The sequence below is a fragment of the Pristiophorus japonicus genome, chromosome 4 (genome assembly GCF_044704955.1).
Source record: "Pristiophorus japonicus isolate sPriJap1 chromosome 4, sPriJap1.hap1, whole genome shotgun sequence".
NCBI classification, from domain to species: Eukaryota; Metazoa; Chordata; class Chondrichthyes; family Pristiophoridae; genus Pristiophorus; species Pristiophorus japonicus.
This window is the reverse complement of record NC_091980.1, coordinates 241,378,140-241,406,039: the sequence shown is the minus strand read 5'-3', so window position 1 is coordinate 241,406,039 and position 27,900 is coordinate 241,378,140. Positions and strand designations below refer to the sequence as shown.

General features: G+C 40.2%; 2 protein-coding genes and 1 long non-coding RNA gene across 7 annotated transcripts in view; 1 reads left to right on the top strand and 2 right to left on the bottom strand.

Annotated features, from left to right (window-relative positions):
- LOC139263328 (uncharacterized) overlaps positions 1-1,115 on the bottom strand; it is a 13,006-nt gene extending 11,891 nt beyond the window's left edge. Inside the window, exon 1 of the long non-coding RNA XR_011593111.1 lies at positions 741-1,115. This is a non-coding gene — a long non-coding RNA (uncharacterized lncRNA). The remainder of the gene's footprint in view (positions 1-740) is intronic.
- rtraf (RNA transcription, translation and transport factor) lies at positions 933-24,400 on the top strand. Its single transcript, XM_070879218.1, has 8 exons — positions 933-1,110; positions 4,021-4,145; positions 6,889-6,988; positions 10,419-10,499; positions 13,477-13,565; positions 16,812-16,880; positions 17,894-17,942; positions 23,906-24,400. The coding sequence occupies exons 1-8, from the start codon at positions 1,050-1,052 to the stop codon at positions 24,058-24,060; spliced, it is 729 nt and encodes a 242-aa protein (XP_070735319.1). The 5' UTR covers positions 933-1,049; the 3' UTR covers positions 24,061-24,400.
- nid2a (nidogen 2a (osteonidogen)) overlaps positions 13,407-27,900 on the bottom strand; it is a 208,028-nt gene continuing 193,534 nt past the window's right edge. For 4 of the 5 annotated variants that reach the window (XM_070879213.1, XM_070879214.1, XM_070879215.1 and 1 more), the window contains one exon: positions 24,240-27,900. In XM_070879213.1, coding sequence (XP_070735314.1) covers positions 27,890-27,900 — 11 coding nt within the window. In that variant the 3' untranslated portion in view covers positions 24,240-27,889. Of the gene's footprint in view, positions 13,644-24,239 lie in introns of those variants that run through there. The other variant, XR_011593109.1, reaches the window with a different exon arrangement.

Here is a 27,900-nt window from a genome sequence, read left to right as displayed (position 1 = left end):
GTCTACGTTGTCCGGCTGGGGGGGGGCCGTGGATCTTGATGACTGGGGGACAGTGCTATGCGACGAGGACAGGCTGGTGGAAGACCTTTGTCTTATGGGTGTTTATTGTAAGGCCTATGCTTTCGTACGCCTCAGAACTACGTCGACTATGTCCTGGAGTTCAGCCTCTGTAGGTGAACAGATGCAGGCATCGTCCGCGTACTGTAGCTCGACAACAGAGGTTGGGGTGGTCTTGGACCTGGCCCGGAGACGGTGAAGGTTGAGCAGGTTCCCACTGGTTCTGTAGTTTAGTTCCACGCCAGCGAGGAGCTTGTTGACTGTGAGGTGGAGCATGGCGGCGAGGAAAATCGAGAAGAGGGTTGGGGCGATGACGCAGCCCTATTTGACCCTGGGTCCGGGCGTAGATTGGGTCTGTAATGGATCCGTTGGTAAGGATCACGGCCTGCACGTCGTTGTGGAGCAGGCAGATGATGTTGATGAACTTTTGGGGGCATCAGAAACGGAAGACGACGCTCCATAGACCCTCGCGGCTGACAGTGTCAAAGGCCTTTGTAATGTCTAAGGGCTGGCGCTGTTCCCTGCATTTTTCCTATGATGATGATGCATCGCACTATTGACACCGAGGCCCGGATAGGGTTATGGATTGGGGGTGTGGCGGAGGGTTTGGGATTCCAAGATATGGTGTTCGTTAGCGCTGCGCACTGTGAAAGATTGAAACTGAGAATCGCAAAAATACTTACCCTAATTTTGATTGTTTATAAAGTTTTGTTGAACCAATCACAGTTTAGTTGCCAAGGAAAACCTGCCTTTGTGACGTCGAGTGATCCCAAATGGCGCAGGCGCAGTCATTCGCGAGTTAACGGCGACTGATGCCAAATGGCGCAGACGCAGTCATTCGCGAGGTGACGTCGGGTGATCCCAAATGGCGCAGGCGCTGTCATTCGCGAGGTGACGTCGTCCCGTTGCGAGCGTGCGGCGGGGCTGGTTCGGTTAACTGACGCGGTGACGGGTGCTCTCATTGTTGGCGAATAACACAGTTAGACGTTAACATGTTTCGGAGGAAGTTGTCGGCTTTAGAGTATCATAACAGCGGCGTGTTTGACTGTAAAGGTATGGGCTCCGGAACCGGCAATTGTTGGACCGGTTGCGAGGCCGTGGCCGCTTTGATGGTTCACAGGGCCCAATTTAACCTGCGCCAGGGCCACAGCGCGTGCGCTCCGCTTTGTATAGTTCAAGCTGATGCTGCAGTGTCCGGGATATAAAGCCGAGCACGATTTCTATACTTAACGAGCCACCCACCAATGGTTTCTTCAGTCTTGCATAATGCTTTAAAATTAATTTAAAAAACTAAAGACTTCCATTGTATGTCTGAGAGAGGTCCAAAATGCAGCATATAAATCACTGTTATGCCGGCAAATGGAGCAGCCATTTTGTGCACAGCAAGCTCTTTCAAGCAGTGGTGAAGTGATTGAGCAGTTAATTAATCCGATTATGATGGTGGGTGAAGAAGAAAATGGAAAACACAGTTCCCTGTCTTTTAAATAGTGGCACAGGATCTTTCATGTGCACCCAATCGGGATTTCTAATTTGTAGGAAATAATAGAATTGAACTAAATACGATTTTCACAGGATAAATACTCCTTGTGAATTTGTATTTGTACAAGCTGCAAAGTGGCAAAGTACAATCTGTCCAGAAGCAAATTTATAGTGGGGTTCTTGAGCGAGAGTGAGACAACCTAGACAAAATAAAACATTTTATTTCCAGTAACTAAGCTTTGAAATAGATTTGTGATGGTGCAGAAGTATGTTGTGGAAGTACTTTATGTATTGTTAGATGCAATGTTGAGAGATATGTTAATATTGTATTGGAACTGGAACATTTAGACATTGCACATGCAACAACTGACTGATGTGACAACAGTCTTAAAATAGAGCAAATCCTGTAAAATGTAGAGGTGTAATAAATATAGTTTGTTATGCATTATGGCTTTGTTGAAGATTCAGTATAAATAACTACTTGTAAAGAAAGATGTGAAATCAGGGCTCAAAAATGAGAAAAGGGGGACATAACCTATCATGGCTCTGGTGTCCTATTAAAAATGAATGAAACCTGAATGTTTCAACCTTTATTTCCCATTCTAGTTAAACCATCTTACTTAATTCTAATGAAGAAATAGTTGAGGTTTACAAAATCCTTTTTACAAAGGTGAAAATATAATTGTATAATTTTGTAATTGCAAATAAAAAAAATTCTCAGGAAATGTAAAGCAGTTTCTTTTGGTGTAATTTTTTTCAGTGCCCTATCTGCTCCACTGGAGGAATAAGTATAGCTAACGATCTTCAAATTGGCAGTGATGCTTACATTATCAGTGAAGTATGTGTGTATAGCAAGTGGGTTATGAGATCTGCTGAAAAACATTGTTTGGAGTACAAGTCTAAGATCCTGACTCATTTAACTTACTGCTCCATCTGTACCAGTGATTCTGAACTATTTTTCAATAGCGCAGAGGAAGAATTTTAACTTCAGCTCTATCATCAAGAGGCTGTGTTGTCATAAGTTTTTAGGCCTGGGAAAATTCATTTGAGTTTTTGAATATCAACTGCATGAGAGTCAGTTATGCATGTTGGAGGTACATCATAAGAAGGGAAAGGGCCAGTCAGCCCATCAAAGATCATTCCACTGATACTCTAGCTTTCCCATCATATGCATCTAACTATTTTGAATGATCCCAATGTTTTGCCTCAATTACCCTACCTGAAAGATTACCAATATTATTAATCAAGAAGTTTTTTCTGATGCAGGTTGCCATTTAAAAAGTTGCTTGTTTACATAACGCTTTAATGTATCTTTACAATATTCCAAAGTGCAGTCACAACCAACAAATTGTTTCTGAAGTGCAGTTACTGATATATAGGTGGAAATGGAAACCAACTTCACACGGCAAAATCCTACAACCAGTTAATGAGACCAATGACTCATTAATTTTTATTGGTGTTGATTGAGGAAGGAATGATTGAGGAAGGAGAACCCCCACTTCTTTTGGTGTGGTGCCATGGGAACTTTTATGCATGCTTGAACAGGTGGATAAGGTTTCAGTTTAAATGATTCATCCAAAAGATGACATCTTTACTAATGTAGCACTTCCTCTAGTCTATGTGCTCAATTGCATAACAACATAAATGGGAGCAGGAGTCGGCCATTCGGTCCTTCGAGCCTGCTCCGCCATTCAATAAGATCATGGCTGATTTACTGCAACTCCATCTTCCCACACCATCCCTGTATCCCTTGGTTCCCTTAATCCTAGCGTAGGGCTTGACCCATGACCTTCCCCAATTAGACTTTCTCCAGTTAGCAAAAACTCCTTCAATATCAGTGATCTTCGACCAGACTTCTGAAAATGTTGAGGGGGATAAAAAGACTATTTATGAAAATAAATCCAATAATTCTGCTTTATCTATTTTAAAGGTAGAATCAAAATGTCTTTTTCCAAAAATCAACCATAGTTTTTAAAAAGATTGCAGTAATGCTGAGTAAGTGCAGTGTTCTCTTTCTGATAGTTAATCAAACAGCCAATTACGAGCTTACTTTTAGGGGAGGGATGGGACAGTTCATTAATCAATCTTAAACCTTGGGAGAAGATGATTATTAAAAGCTATTATTTCAAAAGCAAGCTTTAATATTTACAGTCCAAATTCTGAAATATACTGTGTAAATGTGAACCTTAAATCTAAGTATAGATCTTAGTGAGTCATAGAAGTTCCACTTGTGAGACATTGCTAATAGTTCAACATTGGATTTTTCCTGTCAATTCTTGATATGAAAATTAGTAATTTGATGTTCAGATCTGTTTCACATATATAAAACAGCTGTATAGTTTAAATTCTGGAAATAAATCTCCTTTGTGGTGGATAGTACAGTGCAAAGATTTTTTTAACACATTTAATTGGTCTTGAGTTTGCAGTTTTATCTGTCAATGTATTAAATCTGTGTGTCTGAAGAGGTTACTTTTTATATTCTAGATGAGGTGGAATTTAGAAATTTAATTGTGTGGCTTGAAGATCAGAAGGTAAGACATTATAAGATTGAAGAGAGAGGCAACCTTAGAAATGTGCACAGTAATGAATGGCCAAAACACTTTGAAAAGGTGAGCATTATTTTGAATAAAGCTTTGTGTATTTTAAATATGCATGTTTTAATCTGTCAAGAATATATCGTTTTACCAGTGAATTAGACCCGTGTCTGGGTGTGAATTTTTTAAGATTGCAAACAATAGTGATGTAGGGCCCAAGTTTGCTCCAACTTTGTAGTACAGAAACGGTGCCAATTTCTTACCTCCGTATTCTCCCCATTGGTTCCAGGCCTGTGGCCTGTGACGCAGCGCATCGGTACGCGTGGTGGGTGGAGCTACAGCCCTGCGTCAAAAAGAGTGCCAGCAACTGCACGCGTGCGCAGTGGAGTCTGCACGCATGCGCAGTAGCTCCTAGCTCCTGGCTCCGGGTGACCCTATCCCTGGCCGAAGGAACGACACGATGTTCGCCGCCCCATCCCGGGTTGATTGGCCTGCCGCACAGGCCGGCCGCTGCCTTCCTGTGCTAAGGGCTACAAGAGACAGGTTGGTTGGGGGGAGGGAGAGAAGAGTTTTGATTGGGAGGAGAAAAGAATCTTCAAAGATTTTCCTTTTTTAATATCTAGCTATCTTTAGTAAAAATATACTCAATTTAATCAGGCTGATAGCACCTACACCCTGTTCAGTCTCGCTGCTTGGGATTTAAAAAAAAAACTAGCATTCCATCATAACACTGTCATTTGGAGGCCACCTGCTGATTTCTTAACTCACCAGAGTTTTTCAGAACGTACAAAAATGGCCACTTACTCTGGCCTAACTTAGTTTGGAGTAAATTTTAGCTGGCTAAACTTGCTTAAATGGCCAAAACAGGTGTAAGTGGCTGGTAACGCCCCCTTTTGGGGGAAAAAAAACTTAAAGAAAACCTAACTCACTGACACTGGAGCAACTTAAATGGGGAGAATCGTGATTTTTAAGTTGCTCCAAAAAAAAATGGAGCAACTCCTGAGGAAATTTGGGCCCATAGAAACAGCAGTACACAAATGATGCAAATGGTTTGAGACTGGGCAGAAGGAGGGAACAGATCAGTATGCATTGACAACCAGAAAAATATGGCTGGTCTTTATTGGGATTGACTTGCATTTTCCTTTATCACTTCACTCCTTTGACTGCTGACTGGTACCCCTGTATTCTTCAACTGTCAGTTCTGCAGCTTGCTGCCAATTTTCAACATGTTTGACTTGGGTCAGTTGCCATGAAGTGGTAAACTTACATAATCTTTTCATACAATGTCATTGAATGTTTTACTAAACCTTTGCCAGGAATATTCTAGACCAGTAGAAGGGGATATTATCTTCCTTGAGGTTATAACCGCCTCAGAAAATAGTAGTCATAGAAATTACAGCGCAGGAGGAGACCATTTGATATATAGTGATGGTGGTGATAGCTTTTCAATTGAAACTATCTACTCTAATCCCACTTCTTTTGCCCTTTTCCCATATCCTTTTACATTATTTTTAAATGTTTCTCAAGTTCCCTTTTAAATATTGCAGCCACTGCCTCAATAATCACTTGTAGACTATTCCACATTCTAATAACCCTCCTGTGGAAAAATACAATAATTCTGCTCCCTTTGTTCTTTTAGCAATAATCCTGAATCTGTGTCCCTTTACTTACAATAAGTGGAAGCAATCTTTTATTGTTTACACACTTTCAGAATTTTTGAATCAATATTTGATTCCCCTTCACCCACTATTCACTGTTCCATTGGGGAATTTTTTTTACTTTGAGTCTTTCTTTGTAATGTTTCATTCATTGGCTCAGCCTTGGATCATTGGTGGCAGCACTTTTGTCTCTTGAGCCAGAAGGTTCTAGGTTCAAGCCCCACTACAGAGACTTAAGCATATAATCTAGACAGACACTTCAATGCAGTACCGAGGGAGGTGCTGCACTATTGGAGATGCCGTCTTTCGGATGAGATGTTGAAATCGAGGCGCTCTGCCTCTCAGGTGATGTCAAAGATCCTACGGCACTATTCAAAGAAGAGCAGAGACTTGTCCTGGCCAATTTTTCTCTAAACACTAAAAACAGAAGATCTGGTTATTTAGCTCATTGCTGTTTGTAGAACCTTTTTCTAGACAAATTGGTTGCTGCGTTTCCCTATATTACAATAGTTATTACATTTCAAAAGTACTTAATTGGTTGTGAAGCGTTTCGGATGCTCTGAAGTCATGCAAGCTCTTTTCTTTCCTAGCATAATTGTAACATGCCAATTGACCTTGTGTCCCTGAAACTATATGTGGTACTGGAGGATTTGTGTAATATTAAAATGTGGGAAATTCCTGGCACTATTAATCTTTACATTTCTGTACTAACCCACAGGGCAGATGACACTTGTGTTCTTAATTGCATCCTCTTGTATCAAGAGTTTCATTAAATGCTTTTCTTGTCTGAAAAGCAATGATAGCAGATTTGTTGTTGCAAAGAAATTGCATTGGTAGAATGGAAGGGCTGCTTGTAATTTTCCACATCCCTAGCCATCGACTCCATCCATCTCCCTGGCCACTGGCTGGCTGAACCGACTGTTCACAACCATGGGATTCTATTTGACCCTGAGATGAGTTTCCAACCACATATCCGCTCTATCACCAAGACTGCCTACTTCCACCTCTGAAACAACGCCCGTTTCTGCCCTTGCCTCAGCTCATCTGCTGAAATTTAACATTTATATGAAAGCCTTAATTTAACTTTTGTGTTAATCCTTTTATATGGTTGATTTTGTAAACTTAAAATTCTATTGTATCTGTGATTCCTTTACTTTCAGTACCTGACAGATGTAAACTGCCCATTCAAGGCTGAAGAAAGGCAGGAAAATGTTGACTGGCTTCTGGGCTTGGCTGTGAGACTTGAATATTCAGATAATGGTACGCTTCTTTAAATCACTTGATGTTGCATAGCCATTTTATGTGATATTCGGCTAGAATTTCAATCTGTCAACTAGAAGTTAGTGGAAAATCTAAACGTGAGGCTTTCTATCCTTGTGTAACTTTCAATTTTTTTAATTGACCTGTTTTTTTTGTTTACGGGCCGTAAATTGCGACTTCTCCGGGTATGTACGATGTGCACACTCACCCTAAGAGGCCTCGCAAATGCCAGATCTCACCATGCAATGCACATCTGTCAAAATCGCACGCACCCCCGGGAGAAGGACATTCGCATGCAGAGATTTGGGCTATTTGCCCAACTCCTGCCCAGCGAATGTCCTTCAAACTCTCGCGCCTGATAAAAGCAGGCATTTAGCCTACTTTTTACCAGTGTATGTGTTTTTAAAAGATAGAAAAATTTAATTTTATCACTAATTTTTATATTAAAAATTCTGTCCGTTTTAAGGTAAGTTTATTTTTACCCCTATTAAAACGTGTTTAAAAAAATTCAAATTTTTTGTCAAATATTCAATGTTAAATTCAATTTCAATTAACTTTAAATATGTTTTTGGGGGTATTCTCATTGATGATAATGGGAGCTCGGTCTGTACGAGCTCCCATTACTATCAATGAGAATACTCCAGGCCCACGTGATTCCAGATTGAGCTTATGTTCCTGGGATGTGAGCCCATACGCTGGACTGCGCATCTAGGCCTCGGACTGCAAGTATACATTCTTCCGGGATCACCAGGTACTTTCGTGTAAAAAAAAAAAAAAAAAAAAAAAAAAATTTGGTCGGAGGCGCCTGCCCACAGGAAACCTTTAACCACAATTTTTGGACTTTGATTTTTTTTTTTTGTGGTATCTGTTTACAAATTGGTAATTAAGCATTCATTAAATGTAGACCACAATATAACATTGAGGCAGGATAAAGCTATAGTGCATTAAATGATTCTGTTGATGTCCATTGACTATTTGTGCTTAAACTTTCAACTGAACTTTAAGCTCTAAGCATCCATTATTTTCTATATATTTGAGAACTGGTTGTGGTTAGTTTTCCGTAGTCTGCTTTTAAAATGGAATATCCTCACTTTCCTCTTTAAGCGATCACAATTCGACTGTTAAAAGGGGAGCAACACTATTGGGGAGAGGTGAAAGTATACTAAAGTACTTGTCCCCTCTCATCGTCCTCCAGCCTATGACTTTTATTTCTGTCTGTACCTCGGGAGACATTCCAAATTTCAACAATAACCATGTTGGTTATATGGGTCAACTGTGCTGTTGTGTACAGCTGGTGATTTGGTGATAGTTCCCATCCTTTTCCAAAATTGGCATTCCTGACCAGAGAATGCTGATTTCCACGCTGATAATGAAAACTTCCTATTCTTGTATGGTGTACATATAATTGCAGAGTAAATCTGCTTAGCTGGGAGAACACAAGAGAACACGGAGCAGGCCATAAGGCCCCTCGAGCCTGCTCCGCCATTCAATAAGATCATGGCTGATCTGATCATGGATTCAGCTCCACTTCCCTGCCCGCTCCCCATAACTCCTTATCGCCTCATCGTTTAAGAAACTGTCTATTTCTGTCTTAAATTTATTTAATGTCCCAGCTTCCACAGCTCTGAGGCAGCGAATTCCACAGATTCACAACCCTCAGAGAAGAAATTTCTCCTCATCTCAGTTCTAAATGGGCGGCCCCTTATTCTAAGATCATGCACTCTAGTTCTAGTCTCCCCCACCAGTGGAAACATCCTCTCTGCATCCACCTTGTCTAGCCCCCTCATAATCTTATACGTTTCGATAAGATCACCTCTCATTCTTCTGAATTCCAATGAGTAGAGGCCCAACTTCCTCAACCTTTCCTCATAAGTCAACCCACTCATTCCTGGGATCAACCTAGTGAAGAACCTTCTCTGAACTGCCTCCACAGCAAGTATATCCTTTCGTAAATATGGAAACCAAAACTGCACGCAGTATTCCAGATGTGGCCTCACTAATACCCGAACCATTTATCCCGACTTTGTTTTCTGTTTGTCAGCCAATCTATCCATGCTAATATATTACCCCCAACCTCGTGAACTTTTATCTTGTGCAGTAACCTTTTGTGTGGCACCTTGTCAAATGCCTTCTGGAAGTCCAAATACACCACATCCACTGGTTCCCCTTTATCCACCCTGTTGGTTACATCCTCAAAGAATTCCAGCAAATTTGTCAAACATGACTTCCCCTTCATAAATTCATGCTGACTTTGCCTGACCAAATTTTGCTTTTCCAAATATCCTGTTATTGATGTGGTCAGTTATCAGCAGGCTTTCTCTGTGCTCAAAACAAAATTTCTCCCTTGTAGATAAAGGAAACTGCACTTTGTTCATGGGAGGCTGAAGGATTTAACTAGACCAAAAGTACCTCTTTCCATCTCGTGTTTTAAAAAAACATTTTTTTAAATTCTTTTTCCTCATGTAAATGCATTGTACTTGGTTTACAAGTAGGTTATTGGAGCCAAAAACCTTAAACTCTTTCAAAAGTAAGTCAGATGATGTGATGGGGAACTTTTACGTTGGAATCAGAGGTTTGCATTTATGCGATGGTTGAATTAAATATATAAAGGGATTAATTTACATAATATAGAATTTTCTATTGTGGTATTATACATGTAGAATGAAACAAATTAATGTCCTTTCTTTACTGTTAGCACATCTTTTATGTTAATGTTAACTAAACTATATGTGACAAATTGTCTTTGCCATATGTTGACCGTCCATTACTGTGGTGTATATCATTGTTCTAAAAGTGTAAATGCGTTTTTAAAAAAAAAAATGTAGAACTTTCAACATTGATCTGTTTCAAACATAATGGGCATAAATTGAACTTCTTGATCCTGAACTGATGAATGATGTAGTGGTTATGGTACAGAGCTGTGAGGTTGTGGAATTCACTTCTGGGGTTAATCTTTGAGGCAGAAACAGTCAAAATGTAAGATTAGATTGGATAGATGGATGAAGCACAAGGAGATAAAAGCATATGGGAACAGGGTGAGCACATATGCTTAGGATATTTGGGATAAATGGTCTGTTTCTGTGTAACTTCCAATCCCAACCATGGCAACTTTTAGCTGATAACTTGTGGGCCAGAAACATGAACTCAGACTGTTGCATTGTCGTAAAACCTGGTTCACTGATGTCCTTCAGGGAAGGGAGCATGTCACCCTTACCTGGTCTGGCTTGCATGTGACTCTAGTTCCACACTATGTAGTTAATTGTATATGCCCTTTGAAGTGGCCTAGCAAGCTCTTGGCTGTAAAAACAATTCCTAGGAGCTAGGCAATAATTGTGGCCTTGCCAGTGTTGCCCACAACCTGAGAAATTTTAAAAGTGGGGTCGTCTGTCATTAAGCTTGTTTTTAAAATTGAATCTTTTTTCCCTCACAGTGGATAAATACAAGAATTGTACAGCAGATAGTGTAAGAAATGACGCTACTAAAAGCACAGATCCACTTATTAATCTGGATGGTAAGTAACAGCCATGCTCAGCCATAATTTACTTCAAGAGCAAGAGACATGATTAAAGCACTTGTATAGATTGTCCAGATTGACCAAAAAGTTGCAGATAAGCAATCTGTTTCTGTTGAAAGGCCCAGGGCACTGCTCAATAAATATTGCAGTAGCCTATCAACATCTGGACTAATCATTAAAACATTATTCACTAGTTCTCATATTACAGGCAAGGTTTGGAATGTGCCATGTATGGAATCATGGATGTGAACTTGTATTAGTCTCCTATTACGCCTTTACTGGGTTGCCAGTGCATTTTTTGTATTCGTTTTTATATAACGTTTAGCTATACTAATCTTACTTTATGACTCGACCAGAAAGTAGTTTCTTCCACTTAATCCAATCAATTTTACAGTTTATTTAGCTCTCCTAACAACCCATTCTTAAAGTTTGAGTTATACTGCCGCCTTTGCATTAATGTGAAATGGTTTTTGGTGCTTACTGACACAAAAGTGGCAGTATAACTTCGGATTAGGCCCCAATTATACCCCTGGGCGTATTTGAGCCAAGTAAGACTCCTGCCACTTCCTACCACTTTGAGATCACATCAGCTGCTGTATAACTCCATATAGTGCAATATTGTATTCTGAAAGTGTATAGGCTGTCATTGGAACTCCCTGCATACTTTAAAACTTTGTATGGAATCCTTCTAACACTGAGAACAGACACTTCCTGTTTCCTAACATCAAAATTAGTTGCCTGCGTGCGCCGCCATGCATGTGTCTATAAGAATGCGGAACTCAGTGTGACATGCAGCAAAGTGCAATTGATATACTTTGATCCGCTAACTACACAGCACTCTGGATAGCAGTCTAAGACTGATAGCTGCAGCATAACTAGATCCTAATCCTCAGACTTTTCCAGCTGTATTCTAGACTTCTGTTTGCTCATGGTTCTTTTCAGCTGTGTTGTCCAACTGATTGTTTCATGGTTTTTTTGTTGTACCTCTACAAAATTCTATACAAGTTCAAGGAATGGAATAAAATCATATCACAATCTTTTATCAGATGGGTTTTGATTGCTCCCTGTTGGCTTTAATTTGCATGTTATATAAGTAAAACTGAGGGTGAAATTGGGGAGTGCCCCATTTGGGGCGTTAACTCTTAAAAGTTTGAAAAATTTGTGCCAGGCGCTAATGGTTTCAAACTTTAAAAAAAATCTGGCGTTTGCGCTCAGAAGGAAGTGGACGCTAAATCTAGTGCTCCACTTCCTTCCTGGAGCGCAATTGGCAGCAGGTGGCGAGGTGAGTGGTGCAACGCTGCACACTGGGCCGTCAGTGCTGCTGTGTTGCAAGCTTCTTCCCACCCTTAAAGAGAAGGGTCATCGCTGCAGGGTTTTCAAAGGGAAAAATACTTAGCTTCTCCACGACGACAACCTTGATCACAGTTGATCAGCCCGGCACTCGAGCAGAATGCTGGGCTGATTCATTGCGGGCAGGAACACACGAGAAAACCTGCAAGAGAGAAGGTAAAAGTTTTTTTTTAAACTTATCTCGGCCACCACTCCTTTAAGCATTGTCCCTGAAGTGATCGGCCACCCGATGCACGCCACTTGCAGCTGTCTGTGTTTGTGCCTGGCGATACTGCAGGAGGTTAAACGCAATTTTGGGTCCGGGGCGATGCGCACGGTGATGACTTCATGATCTCCGGGCGAAGGAAATCAGGGCGTCGTGCTGCCGCAAAACTCCTGCCAAATTTAGCAGGCATCTGATCTCGCCACCCCCGGAGTAATGGGAGACGCAAAGAAGCTTTAGATGAATTAGGGAGCGGGAGAAAAAAAATGGAATTTCAAAAGTGAAAGATTTTCTATTTGGATCAGTGAATTTTATTACACTTGAAATCTATATTGCCATTTGGGCTGAGTTTGCTGAAAACTTGCATATTATAGTGCAGAAACACCAGGAAATTATGGCATGAGTGACATGGAATTATGCATGCCGTAATTTGCTGCGATTTTTACGATGTGCCACAGACCCTTGCCAAAAAAGGTGAACCGCTAATTACCATAGCTCCACCCCCTTAAAGTAAATAGTAAGATCTAGAATTAACACCACTGTGATAGCAACAGCCATTTTGACCATTACATAATGGTGTTGGAATGCTCAGAACCAGTGAATTACTTATTCGCTCAGCAGCTTGCCTGAGGGTAACATCTTCATTGCCTTAGTTGAGGTTTTGATGTTCCTAAAACAAGAAAATAAGTGTTTTGACAGCCAGGCATGAACTGATTTTCCCCGACTGATATATTTTTACATTAATATTTATTAAGCTGTTCATTAAGCGTGGATTGCAACTGGTAATGAAATATGATTAGGGATCGCACATGATTCAAGAGACAACACTAAGCAATACGGGTCCCTTCTTAAAGCTGATTTTATATATTTACTGTTGTAGTACAAACTCAAATTAAACCCGACCTAGATATTCTGTCTGTACATACTGCATCCCATCCCCAGGCTATCAAATTGGAGCCACTGGTCCTAAATGTGTCCCTGCTGAATAATCTGTTCCATTTTAAATAGGGCCCTGGTACCTTGGATATGTATCAGATATCTGGTATGCTGCAACGTAATCTCTCTTTCCAGCAAGTTGTGATGTGAATTCACCATTGGAAGATCAGGGAGCACAACATTTGTGGCATTCACCAATATCGCCATTGCATCGAATTCCGGTCCATTGCATTTCTGGATTCTCAGAGAAGCATTCACCCTGCAGAGGGTGCTGTTTACAGCCACTGGTGCTTTCTTACATACTATCATATTTTATAACCACAATTCCATCAAAGTATTGAGACAATTAAATTGCTGTTTTTGTTTGAGACTTATCTTCAGCATTCAAGAAACCATATTCACCCAAATTTACATTTTTTATTTGAAATACTGCTGTTTAAATTTTTTCTGTCCCGCTACAAATATTTTGGTTCTTTTTTGTTGTAGTTAACAACCCTGACTTTAAGGCCGGTGTGATGGCATTGGCTAACCTTTTGCAAATCCAGCGCCATGATGACTATCTGGTAATGTTGAAGGTAAGCACAATCAGCTTCACTAGTGTCCTTTGAACATGTCTCAACAACTTGTGTAAGAGAGTTCTCTTTGTACTGCACCTGATGAAGAAATAATTTAATGAATGATGTATTGATGCATTTCCCAAGATACGTCATAAAGTAAATGAGCATGCATCTCATTACATAAATAAAAATGTAAAAACTGCAAATGGTAGAACTGAAACTAAACTAAAACACTGGAAGTATGCAACAGGTCAGTCAAGCGAATACAGGTTAATGTTTTGGGTTTTAGAGCCTTTCTTGGAGTTGTAATATGCGTAACGGTTGAAGGGCGAAGCCGGAGGACAAATAAGATATTTCAGTCACATAGAAAATGAATGGGTTGAATGATATGCAAACTGCTTAATAGAAAATCTTGATCTCGAAGATTATCTCTCAGGCAACTGAAAGACATTACAACAAAAACAAATAGCTGAGAGAGTAAAATGACATGAGGGAGACTCTCTCAAAAAAAAATATATAAGAAAAGGGAGTGGGGAAGGGACGGGACGGGACCCTGCAGATGCAGAAATTCTGAAGTGATGATAGAAAGTAAAAATGGAAATATAGTAGACCTGCTAGTTCCACTCCACCTTCCCCCAAAAGCCTAATCCCCTAGGTGCAGTACACCCCTGCCAGAACTGTGTTCTAAAGAATGATACACACCCAGAATGTCAACCATATCCCACCTCTCCTCCCTTTCTCTGTTGTTCCCCCTACTCCTTGCTGGCAGATCTACCCCACACCACCAGTATTTCCTGCTGTAAACTAAATGGGAATATAGCTAATGTCTGATATTGGTGTTTAAATCAGGGTGCACTTCATTTATATAAGTTGCATTTCATCATCATATGGGTACTGACTGTTTGCATTCCTATCAGTAATCAGACTGCACAATCTGACATTCTACTCTTCCCACTCGTGATGAGTGTATCGAGTCCTTGGAAGTTACTCTGGTGTCACTGATGAGTGCAAAACAAAACACTGCAGGAGGAAGAGTAGTTTAGTTAGGCTCTGTATCCTCTATGACTCTTTATACTTGACCTATTTGTGGTACAGTTAGCTGCTCCATCCTTCTCTACTGCCCTTCCTATGTGGTTCAAGTCCACGAGATAGCCCCTCATGGAAACCCACTGGGTTGCAATGAAGTCTTCTACCTCCCTATGTTCTTGGGTACTCATCCCAACATAGCCAGTACATTTCCAGAAATGGCTTCTCCTGTCACCCCTACATTATCATTATCCCCTGAATACCTCCTTCTTTCCCTAGTTTACATGTTTTCCTTCAGACACTTTATCTGTAGATTTGCGGTCAGTTTCCATTTGTAATTTAATAACTTTTAGCTCCCATCGGGAGCCATCCCCGTCAAGAGAATATATTGGATGTTCTGGTGCACAGTGCAGTTTTCCAACTATCAACGAAAATAGTCCAAATATTAAAAGTACATATACCCAGATTTTGAAGTTACCCCTTGCGTTTAGCATGTTGCTGTAGAAAATTTTCTAGTGAAGAAAGAATTTTCTCTGGCAGCTGCTACATGACTTGTAAAATGTCTGTTTTTCCTAAGATTTAATCTTGCTTAGAACATCTTCATGGTTTTTTTAGCCAGCAGCTGTATCCATATTTTTCCTACTGAAAAATGTCTTAAGACATTGTGTACTCTTCAAGAGATACATAAGGAACAGATATAACCACTGAAATGCTCAATTAATTTTTGACGCTGTAAGCAATGGGACTAACTGCTTTGTTCCAGCAGAGTTGTAAATGAAACCATCTAATGCTCCATAGGCTTCCGTCGAGAAAACATTTTGTAGAATTGATTCCATATGTTCGCCATGAAATCTGTAAATTCTTCTGTAAGGACACCCTCAAAGCCTCCCTGATAAAGTGCAATATCCCCACTGACACCTGGGAATCCCTGGCCAAAGACCACCCTAAGTGAAGGAAGTGAATCCGGAGGGTGCTGAGCACCTCGAGTCTCATCGCCGAGAGCATGCAGAAATCAAGTGCAGGCAGCGGAAAGAGCGTGCGGCAAACCTGTCCCGCCCTCCCTTACCCTCGACGACTATCTGTCCCACCTGTGACCGGGACTGTGGTTCTCGTATTGGACTGTTCAGCCACCTAAGGGCTAATTTTAAAGAGTGGAAGCAAATCTTCCTTGATTCCGAGGGACTGCCTATGATGATAGAAACATAGAAAATAGGTGCAGGAGCAGGCCATTTGGCCCTTCGAGCCTGCGCCACCATTCAATATGATCATGGCTGATCATGCAATCATGTACCCCACTTCTGCCTTCTCTCCATACCCCCTGATCCCTTTTGTCGTACGGGCCACATCTAACTCCCTTTTGAATATATCCAACGAACTGGATTCAACAACTTTCTGTGGTAGTGAATTCCATAGGTTCACAATTCTCTGGGTGAAAAAGTTTCTCCTCATCTGGGTCCTATATGGCTTACCCCTTATCCTTAGACTGTGACCTCTGGTTCTGGACTTCTCCAACATCGGGAACATTCTTCCTGCATCTAACCTGTCCAACCCGTCAGAATTTTATATGCTTCTGATCCTTCTCTCTCATTTTTCTAAATTCCAGTGAATATAAGCCTAGTTGATCCAGTCTTTCTTCATATGTCAGTCCTGCCATCCCGGGAATCAGTCTGGTGAACCTTCACTGCACTCCCTCAATAGCAAAAATGTCCTTCCTCCGATTAGGAGACCAAACCTGCGTGCACTACTCAAGCTGTGGTCTCACTAAGGCCCTGTACAACTGCAGCAAGACCTTCCTGCTCCTAATACTCATCCTCTAGCTATGAAGGCCAACATTCCATTTGCTTTCTTTACTGCCTGCTGTACCTGCATGCCTACTTTCAATGACTGATGTACCATGACACCCAGGTCTTGTTGCACCTCCCCTTTTCCTAATCTGACACCATTCAGATAATCTGCCATCCTGTTTTTGCCACCAAAGTGGATAACCTCACACTTATCCACATTATACTGCATCTGCCATGCATGTGCCTACTCATATGATGATGATATAAATTCTTAAGTGTATAGTATGAGTTGTCTTACAATATATACCATTAGCTATATAACAAAAGCTTCTCTCAATTGAATAAAAAATGTTATTTTATGATTGTTGAACTAGGGCCAATGGGATCTGTTCTCTTAATTACAATTAGTTTTTTTTCTTTAGCACCATGATATATCTTCAAATTTTGATTTCAGGCAATTCGTATTTTGGTGCAAGAGCGATTAAGCCCGGAGGCCATTGCAAAAGCTAACCGATCAAAGGAGGTAAATAATGTTTTCAAAAGTGTTCAGAATGAAAATGATCAGTATATCTTTGTTTTTAAGCTCTGACTTGTATTGTTGATGCAGTTGAATCAGATGTACAATTATGTGAATCTTTTGTTACTTAGTTTTACCATGGTTTAAACTTGTGAAGCAAGATTGAGGGCTAAACAAAACTGACCAAAAAGAAAATAGTCTGGTGGCTAATGCAGTAGAACAGTTCCCATCTGCTTTCCATGCCATTCTCAGTGTTGATGGCTGAGATTGTAATCTCTATCTTGGGTCTGAGAGCTTCTGTTCTACAGTATACAGAAACTGCATCCTATCCATTAGCACTGAGCACTGCATGGAAAGCCGTTCTGATGCAATAGCTACTTGAGCTGAGAGGAACAGGGGAGGCAGAGAGGTCCTAGCTGTGGTGACTTTTGCCAGCAAATGCAAACCAGATCCTCAAATATTCACTGTCGGCATGAAACACAGCCAGTTGGCATGCATCCATGTATTTTTCTGTCCTGTGGTTAGTCCAGGTTCTCATTGATTATCCTCAAAAGTTAACTCTTTCATTTTTATGAACCAGTTCTGGACTAAACATTAACTTGCCTATGCAAGATAAAATTACTGCATTAAACCAGTATTTAAATAACCTTTTATTTTTACTGTTTATGGTAAACTAATGCTTTGCTGTAGATTTATTTCTAGACAGGGATTGTAAATGTATGGGGCTCCTGCTTTCTACAAGCATGAGTTACAACTTCTATTCAAAAGGAAGTAAAGCAAGGAAGCAGTTAGATTCTACTGAGGATGTCTACATGGATCAGATGTGAAATTTCTTCACTGGTGCTTCTGTTAAACTTTTTCTAGTTGCAGATCTTCCCTTACTCATGTTACTCTTAACTTTCAATTTTTGAAGAGCAGTGACTGTTGCTCCTAATGATGGAAATCAAAGATTTTAACTCTGTTTACATGCTTTGTTTGTACTATTTTGTCAGTATACACTATTCCATTTTATTTTTCAGGGCTTAACTGTATCTTTAGAAAAGCATTATCTTGGCTTTGATACTGGAGGTAAGCAGAATGTCACTGAATAGCAAATCTTGTAACCTGGCTTAGAAGCATGTTGTAACTTGTATAAAGATCCAAAAAAGGACAGGAAAAGACCTGTTGTTTCATCAAGCCTGTCCCAACCTGACATGGTGCAATCACTGCCCTCCCCCCCCCCCCTCACTAAATGCCACCAATTATGCAAACTCCAGGGAGGCAAAAAGCTAGAGAAAAAAACTCCAGCTTAGGAAAGGAACCCTTGAAAATACCAGTCTGAACCCTGCAATCGATCAAACAAGGTTCCGGAGACTGCAGTGACTGGTATCATTATCCCATTTACCCAGCTACCATCTGTAATTTGATTTTTTTTTTTGTGCGCGCACAAACTGGTCCAGATCTCTTTTGAATGCTTGCAGTGAATCACCAGTTTGAAAGTAGATCAGTCCCCAGGCCCTGATTAAATGCATCCCAGGCTGTTGAGCGAAGTGAAAGAGGAAATAGCACAATCTTTGACCATCATTTTCAAGTCCTCTTTGAATTTGGGCATGGTGCTGGAAGACTGCTAATGTAGTATCCTTGTTTAAGAAGGGAAAAAGGGATAGGTTGAGTAATTACAGGCCTGTCAGCCTAACCTCAGTGGTGGGAAAATTATTGGAAAAAATCCTGAAAGACAGGATAAATCTACATTTGGAAAGGCGAGGATTAATTTGGGACAGTTAGCATGGATTTGTTGAGGGAAGATCATGTTTAATTAAACTGATTGAATTTTTTGAGGAGATAACCAAGAGGGTCGATGAGGGTAGTGCGTACAATGTAGTGTATATTGGCTTTAGCAAAGCTTTTGATAAGGTCCCACATGGCAGACTGGTCATGAAGATTAAAGCCCATGGGATCCAGGGCAAAGTGGCAAGTCGGATCCAAAATTGGCTTGGAGGTAGGAAACAGGATAATGGTTGATGGATAGAAACATAGAAAATAGGTGCAGGAGTGTGCCATTCAGACCTTCGAGTCTGCACCGCCATTCAATAAGATCATGATCATTCCCTCAGTACCCCTTTCCTGCTTTCCCTCCATACCCCTTGATCCCCTTAACTGTAAGGGCCATATCTAACTCCCTCTTGAATATATCCAATGAACTGGCATCAACAACTCTTTGTGGAAGGGAATTCCACAGGTTAACAACTCTGAGTGAAGAAGTTTCTCCTCATCTCAGTTCTAAATGGCCTACCCCTTATCCTAAGATTATGTCCCCTGGTTCTGGACTTCCCCAACATCGGGAACATTCTTCCCACATCTAACCTGTCCAGTCCCGTCAGAATTTTATGTTTCTATGAGATCCCCTCTCATCCATCTAAACTCCAGTGAATAAAGGCCCACTTGATCCAGTCTCTCCTCATATGACAGTCCAGCCATCCCTGGAATCAGTCTGGTGAACCTTCACTGCATTCCCTCAATAGCAAGAATGTCCTTCCTCAGATTAGGAGACTAAAACTGAACACAATATTCCAGGTGAGGCCTCACTAAGGCCCTGTACAACTGCAGTAAGACCTCCCTGCTCCTATACTCAAATCCCCTCGCTATGAAGGCCAACATACCATTTGCCACCTTCACCGCCTGCTGTACCTGCATGCCAACTTTGTGACTGATGAACCATGACACCCAGGTCTCGTTGCACCTTCCCTTTTCCTAATCTGCCGCCATTCAGATAATATTCTGCCTTCGTGTTTCTGCCCCCAAAATGGATAACCTCACATTTACCCACATTATACTGCATCTGCCATGCATTTGCCCACTCACTTAACCTGTCGAAGTCACCCTGCAGCCTCTTGGCGTCCTCCTCACAGCTCACACTGCCACCCAGTTTAGTGTCATCTGCAAACTTGGAGATATTACACTCAATTCCTTCATCTAAATCGTTAATGTATATTGTAAAGAGCTGGGGTCCCAGCACTGAGCCCTGCGGCACTCCACTGGTCACTGCCTACCATTCTGAAAAGGACCCGTTTATCTTGACTCTCTGCTTCCTGTCTGCCAACCAGTTCTCTATCCATGTCAGTACACCCCCAATACCATGCGCTTTGATTTTGCACACCAATCTCTTGTGCGGGACCTTGTCAAAAGCCTTTTGAAAGTCCAAATACACCACATCCACTGGTTCTCCCTTGTCCACTCTGCTAGTTACATCCTCAAAAAATTCCGGAAGATTCGTCAAGCATGATTTCCCTTTCGTAAATCCATGCTGACTTGGTCCGATCCTGTCACTGCTTTCCAAATGTGCTGCTATTTCATCTTTAATAATTGATTCCAACATTTCCCCCACTACTGATGTCAGGCTAACCGGTCTATAATTACCTGTTTTCTCTCTCCTTTTTTTTAAAAAGTGGTGTTACATTAGCTACCCTCCAGTCCATAGGAACTGATCCAGAGTCGATAGACTGTTGGAAGATAATCACCAATGCATCCACTATTTCTAGGACCACTTCCTTAGTTTGCATCCCACAGTACTTACCAGGCCCCGGGGATTTATCGGCCTTCAATCCCATCAATTTCCCTAACACAATTTCCTGCCTAATAAGGATATCCTTCAGTTCCTCCTCCTCACTAGACCCACTGTCCCCTAGTACATGTTTTTGTAACTGGAAGGATATTTCCAGTGGGGTTCCGAAGGGCTCAGTACTGGGTCCCTTGCTTTTTGTGGTATATATCAACGATTTAGATTTGAATATAGGGACTATGATTAAGAAGTTTGCAGATGACACTAAAATTGGCTGTGTGGTTGATAATGAAGAGGAAAGTCATGGGCTGCAGGAGGATATCAATCTACTGGTCAGGTGGGCAGAGCAGTGGCAAATGGAATTTAATTCCGAGAAGTGTGAGATGATGCACTTTGGGAGGGCTAATAAGGAAAGGGTATACACATTAAGTGGTAGGCCACTTAATAGTGTAGATGAACAAAGGGACCTTGGAGTGCTTGTCCACAGATCCCTGAAAGTTGCAGGCCAGGTGGATAAGGTGGTTAAGAAGGCATAAGGAATGCTTGCCTTTATTGGCCGAGGCATAGAATATAACAGCAGGGAGGTTATGCTTAAATTGTATAATACTTTGGTTAGGCCACAGCTGGAGTACTGCGTGCAGTTCTGGTCGCCGTATTCTAGGAAGGATGTGATTGCACTAGAGAGGGTGCAGAGGAGATTTGCTTGGATGCTGCCTGGAATTGAGAATCCTAGTTATGAGGACAGATTGGATAGGCTGGGTTTCTTCTCATTGGAACAGTGGAGGTTGAGAGGAGACCTCTTTGAGGTGTGCAAAATATTGAGGGGCCTGGTCATAGTGGATAGTAAGGGCCTATTTCCATTGGTAGAGGGGTCTATTACGAGGGCGCATAGTTTTAAGGTGGTTGGTGGAAGGTTTAGAGGGGATTTGAGGGGGGGCTTCTTTATGCAGAGGGTTGTGGGGATCTGGAACTCACTGTCTGGAAGAGTGGTGGATGCAGAAACCCTCACCACTTTTAAGAGATGGCTGGATGGGCACTTAAAGTGCCGTAACCTGCAGGGTTACTGACCTAGAGCTGGTAATTGGGATTAGACTGGATAACCTTTTGTTGGCCGGCACACACATGCTAAGTACCGCAGGGAATCGAATACAGCCAGGGAGATATCCTGGACGAGTTTCGATCATCTGGATGGGTCGGAAAGGAATTTTCCCAGATTTCTTTTCTCTCTAAATTGGCCTGGGTTTTTCTGGTTTTTGCCTCTCTCAGGAGATCACACGGCACCAGTTGGGGTGGAGTGTAGAAGGTTTCGTTATATGGGGTGTCGCAGTTGTGTGAGGTGGATTATTTGGGCTGGGTGCTCTTTGCCTTTCCGCCATTGTTCATTGTTCGTAGGTTTATATGTAACCTTCAGGGCTGCTGACCGAGGGCCATGTGGCTCTTTGTCGGCCGGCGAGGACACGATGGGCCGAAATGGCCTCCTGCGCTGTAAGTTTCTATGTTTCTGTGTGTACTGGCAACTTATTCTGGAAGTTGACACTGCAAAAAGAAGTACTTCCTAGCATCTATCCTAACTCTTTATGATTTCATAATTTGTACTGATGTCCCCATGTCCTCCCCTGCCTATCTAGCTCAAAAAACCATTCCATACGGGCAGAATCTAATCCCTTTTTATTATTTTAAAGACATCAATCATATCCCCTCAAAGTCTGTGCTTTTCCAAAGTAAAACATCTCAGTGCCCTGGTAACTAAGAACCCTTAAGCTAGATATCAGCTGAGTCGTCGTCGTCTAAATCTTTTCCAGGGCCTTGATATCTACCACCATGTGAGGGCATCAAAACTGGATGCAGTATGCTAGATACAATCAGACCAAGGTCTTGTATGAGGAAAGGATAATACTTCTAGCTTTTGAATTGTTCTAACTATACATCCTAGTTGCTTTTGGAAGAGCTTTGTGGCATTGGCATAGACCTACAATGACTCATGAACTATAACCCTCAGGTCCTTCTGCTCAGCAGCCTTGAGCATGTAACCCTAAATAATGCGCAGTTTGATGCATTTGATCCCTGTTCAAATTCATCACACTGAAATTCCCTATGTTGAAAAACATCTCTCAAATACGGACCCATTCCCCATTGTATCTAGATCTGTCTGCAACCTGTTTTTTCCATCTAAGATCCTTGCATCTGCTCATATCTTCATGTCGTCAGTAAATATGTAACAAGGTGGGAATTTGTGTTGAACTGCAAGAACAAAGTTATTAGATATTCAGTTACAGCATTACACACTCTAGTCTTTTGTTTATAATAGCAATTAGTTTAATTGTTCTCTGCTGCCAAGTTTAGCTATTCATGTTTAAATTCAATGACTAAGTAGGCATTACAAAATAATCAATTGTTAAGGGACATTGATGTTGCTGCCTTTTGTGGGGGTGTCATGGGCTTTTTGTTTTTGGAAAATGTACAGCTGGGAGTTTTTTTAAACTCCATTTATCTAAATCGACTGACCCTGTGCATAATTTTACTGTATATCCTTTCTTGTCTGAATTAATACACTTTAATACACTATGACATTGAAATTATTGTGATTACTCACTTTCTAAACCATGTTTCCAAACTGTGAGTGTTGACATATATACACTTAATATATAATACAACATTTTAAAGAGATATTGTGATCCTATGTTGTTGTTGGATTTCTTCAATATTGTTGTTTGTAATCTCTGGCTTCCACTTCCACATATACTAATCTTTCAAATGATTAAAACACCAGGAACTACATAAAGTTACATAGCCATTCAGTCTAACCAGTCCATATTGGTGTTTAGCCTCCAAGTGTACAGTAATCCTATGTGTCTACCCTGCTCCCATTTTTGTATTCCCCTTTCTTTCAGCCACCTATCCAAATTAAAATTTAGCATGGTTTCAATCACTAACTATATTAGCCTCAAAATCCTATGTGTAATAAGTTTTCTCTTGCTCTCTGTCCTAAATCGTTTATGTTTAATCTTGTAAATAAGAGAGCGATAACCTAGTGACCTCGCTTTCTGTCTCTGTATACATGGAAGAATGCAGCTAGGGCTGATTGATGAAATTCAGACACATTTATAATATTCACATTATTGTACAAGTAAGTTTTTCATATAAATTTCACTCTATTTAATGTCTTCTCCAGGTAGCTGTAGATCACACATTGCAATTCAGTGTTAAATCTGTTGCCAATTTACATTGTGCCTCCTCTGTATCTGTCCTGTCAAGAAACCCATTCCAAGTGGGGTAGGTTAATTTTGTGCTAGGAGACATTTAGAGCATAGAATTAGTTGGTCTGTCTCACTATTATTGGTAGATCCTATTGTGTAGCTGTCAGATCTGTTCCAACTACATTGCCAAATTGGCTTTCTAAGTTTCTTGATTGATTCCATTGCTAGCTGTTACTTTGAATTTTACCATATTAGACATAATCACTATTGAAATATCTATCTATTGGCTTTAACAGATGCCACCTTGAATGAGGCTGCAAGAGTCCTCCGGTTGCTGCATATAGAGGAGCTACGAGACCTTCAGACCAAGATTAATGAAGCTATTGTAGCTGTTCAATCAATAATAGCTGATCCCAAAACTGATCACAGGCTGGGAAAGGTTGGAAGATGATCAAAAGATGGAAGTATTTGACAAATTGCACAGCTTTGTAATTTTTATTTTGAAACTGTGCAGACAGAATGAGAAATTTACAAAGGGAAAATAACTCTTGAGCCTAGGTGATTGAAGTAAACTGATGGCGTGGTAAACTATTCACTAAAGTGGAATAAATGCTAAAATAACTTCAGAAATTAAAGGTTTGTTTTTGAGTTTATTGTTAAATTGGAACAAAGTACAACAGTGTGGTTACAAGAGTATTGTCTAGTTACACACATTCCAAGTGATGTATATGTTTTACAATAGGAAATAGATAGCAAAAGTATAAAATTAAACTGTTCAGGTTGTGTCAAAATTATGGTTTATTCCTTGTCATAAAAAAATCTTGCACGGAGCAACACTACAATGTATGCTCTAAAATGAAATGGTAGAAATACAAAACAAGTGTTTCAGAGAGCAGGTTAATTTAGTCAAATGTTTATTGATCTATAAACCATCTGAGAACTTGTGCTGGTCAACATATTGCTTACATTTTTTCAAAGAATGGTATAAATAGAAAAGCTGAATAATTTATACTATTTTCTACCAGTAGAGAATCCCACATTGAATTAATTAAGGATTCTGTTACAGAGATGGGTTAGTGTGCTGCTGTCCCCATTTGGAGAAGCAGTTTAGAAACATGAACAGGATTCTTTTTAAAAAGGGAGGCTTAATGTTTTGAAAGCATGGCATGGCATAGCAATATTTGCACTGTTTGAGTGAATTGATGCAATGATTGAAGGATTCAAATAATTTTTCAGTCAACCTATGCTCTCTGATACCACCAGTATTTGTTCAAATGCTTCAAGAGTAAGGGTATTGTGCTCAAGTGGCACATTATCCTGATATAGGAAATATTTGTCTGAAACAATTGCAAAGAGTGACAAAAATTGTGATGCTTTGAAAATATTAGTTGGAGTTCGACTGGGAACAAACATTTTGTGTAACTGATACGAATCATTAATGCATATATCACTCTCTGATTTTGCACACAAAATGTCTACTGCCAGGCTATAACTAGCAATTTTAAAGCATAACAACTATGTGTATCTAAAAGCTACTGACACTAAGGGAACAGATACATTCTTTCATAACACTTGTATTGGCCTGGATTTTGAGGTAACAAGCGATCACTGTTATTATGGAGTAAATTGACAACAACTTCCGGTGTCTGCACATGTGCAGTAAAATGTGGAAATCAGAAAGTTGCTGTTTGATTTGCCCTGCTCCTCCACAAGCTGTGCTACACTGCTATCTCACTGAGACACTCTGCTTTCAAACACATGAAGGGTGTGAAGTTGCAGTTCTTATCCAATAGATACCCACTAAACATGCCAGAAAAATTTAGGGATGGTCTATTCAAGTTTAAGTGAATTTTTACAGGTGTGGTGAGTCTTAATTGCTACCAAACAAATTTTCTGGCACTGAAAATTAACTTTTACAAGTGTGGAGTCTTCTTCAGATTTAAATTGTTGTGGGAAGATTTTATAAAAATGTAAATAAACTTTTTAAAACCTTTTCTTTCTGTCTCATCTCTCTCTCTTCCATCTTTCTTTTCCTCTTTATTTTACTTTCTGTACATGATTTTATATTGAATTTAATATTCTAATTTGCACTTCCAGGTTTATACTCTGTCTCAGTAAGGATTCTTTAATCTGATTGAAGAGACAAGCTGTTGCTTGTCCTGCTCACACAGGTCCTAGATCCCCTGTAGAGGGTGCTGCACTGCTCTGACTGTCTATAACCCTAAGTTGCTGTAAGCGTAATGAACAGCGAGTGCTGTTCGTTCACCGCTGACCGCAAAATCTGGGCCAATATGTGATTACTCTGTCGAATAACTTTTTTATGTGATACTATGTGGAATCCAAAATTCTGAATTGCCGTTTAGGTCTTCAGAGAATCAGTTCCACATTATAAGGTTCAGAGAATACCTGAATTAAACTGAGCTTCGTGCTATTTATTTTAGATACTCGTTAACCCTCATTTGTTTCAACCTTTTTTTTTCTACTAGGATGTTTTTACTAGAATGTTTAATAGGATTTAAATTCTCTTTTCTGTCCCAATCTGTAAGATAAAGTGGTTCAAGTTGGATGCCGGTCATAAAACCTGGTTATGTACCTTAATGATGGGAAAACAAGTTGATATCCAGGCTTTTTTCCCTGTCTCTCTCTCTCTCTCTCTCTCTCTCGTCTGCTTCTCCTGCCTGGGTCCTTTTGAGAAGTACAGGTGTAAAATGCTACTGTTCTGAAGTCCAGTATATGAACTGTGTTCTTGAGAGGCGAGAAGTGTCTCGGCTACTATAGTCAGTTACAATACAGCTATACCTGATTCATCTCCAGAGTTGCTGGGTACCTTTTATGTACTCATTAACATCTACTAGTGGCAAGAATACTACATCAGAACAATATTTAATAGATCTACATGTTGCAAAACCACAGACATTTTTGGCATTACCAACACAACCAGCTAACTGCCAAAAAAGTTAACTACTTTGAAAGTTCTGTTGCTTCATTTATTAAATAGGCCAATTCAAAACTACAACTTGTATTTAGGCAATATATATAATGATTCCATTGTGATTTGGTGTGTAAATGCATCTCAATGGTAGGAGTCAGCCATAAAGATCAGTGCAGTACTTTTCAGTCCTTTTGAAGACTGAAGCCAACTTTAAGAATTAGGCATGTTTTTTGCATTCTTTTACAATATTCACAATATTCATGAAGTAAAATGATTTCTTAAATTTGAATCATAGCTTTTAAAATTACAAAAGTAGTTTGGCTATTTTTAATGCTGTGCAAAAGAGAGTCCATGTACAATGATTTATTAAAAGCATTGGTTTGCAATGGCCCAACATGACCAGGCTTTTTGGCTTTAGTCTGCAGCATTAGTGATCATAGTATCATCCCTTCAGAATATGGCAGGCTAGCAATTGCTGCCTTACTGATACGATATAGGCATTTCACAATTAAATAAAACCGATATTACTATAGTTTGTTCCAGATTAAATCCTCTAATGTACCCCAATGTACTAAGCTTTGGCTCAATTTGTAATTGTCTTAATTTTGTGGTTAAAGCAGTTTGGGTTAAGGAGCAATCTTTACTGTAAACTGTACGCTTGTTAAACTATGGTAGTTATACATCAGATAGGTCCATGTATGTATTTTGACTAAGGTAACATAACTATCATATGACAACAACTGCCTGAATAACTAAAGGGGATGACTAATTCTTGGTAAAGTTTTAGGTGCAGATTTAGGATATAGAACTTCTGAAAGGCATGTTTGTTGGATAGGTATAGAAATAGGTCTGCAGTAAATGCTGGATGATGGGAGAGGAAATTGAAACTTTTTTGACAACCTTTAGAAACAAATTACTGCTTTCCCTTAAACCAGCTCTGAAGTGCTGTATTATATATTCTGTGGTTTTGCTTGTGTTCTACTGCATCACATACTTCATGTGTCCTACACAGAACTACTGCTTTAAGCTCGTGTTCTTAAAATTAAATTTCAAAATTAGAGGCACCAGGTAGACTGGTATTTGTACCAGTCAGTCGTTGACTCATATTGCAGACAATCAAAAAGCAGCACAGTGATGCTTTTATTAAGTAATGAGGTATGAAAACTCTTCCCAAAAAAAGTAGTTGCTATGTAACACATTTTCAAACTGAAATTTTCAGTTTAGTTCTTTACTAAGTTAATGGGGGGAAAAAGTACACACCAATCTATCTGTAGCACTGCTCCAAATAGAGACTTTCTTTTCCTCCAGATGTAGTAAGTTGAAATATAGTTGTCATTGCCAGCAGTCATTATTTTCTTC

Bases quoted from the DNA above. Each gene is read 5' to 3' on its own strand.
- rtraf (XM_070879218.1), top strand. From the start codon at position 1,050: ATGTTTCGGAGGAAGTTGTCGGCTTTAGAGTATCATAACAGCGGCGTG. The intron at 1,111-4,020 runs GTATGGGCTCCG...TTTATATTCTAG, and splicing joins CGGCGTGTTTGACTGTAAAG to ATGAGGTGGAATTTAGAAAT. The intron at 6,989-10,418 runs GTACGCTTCTTT...TTTCCCTCACAG, and splicing joins ACTTGAATATTCAGATAATG to TGGATAAATACAAGAATTGT.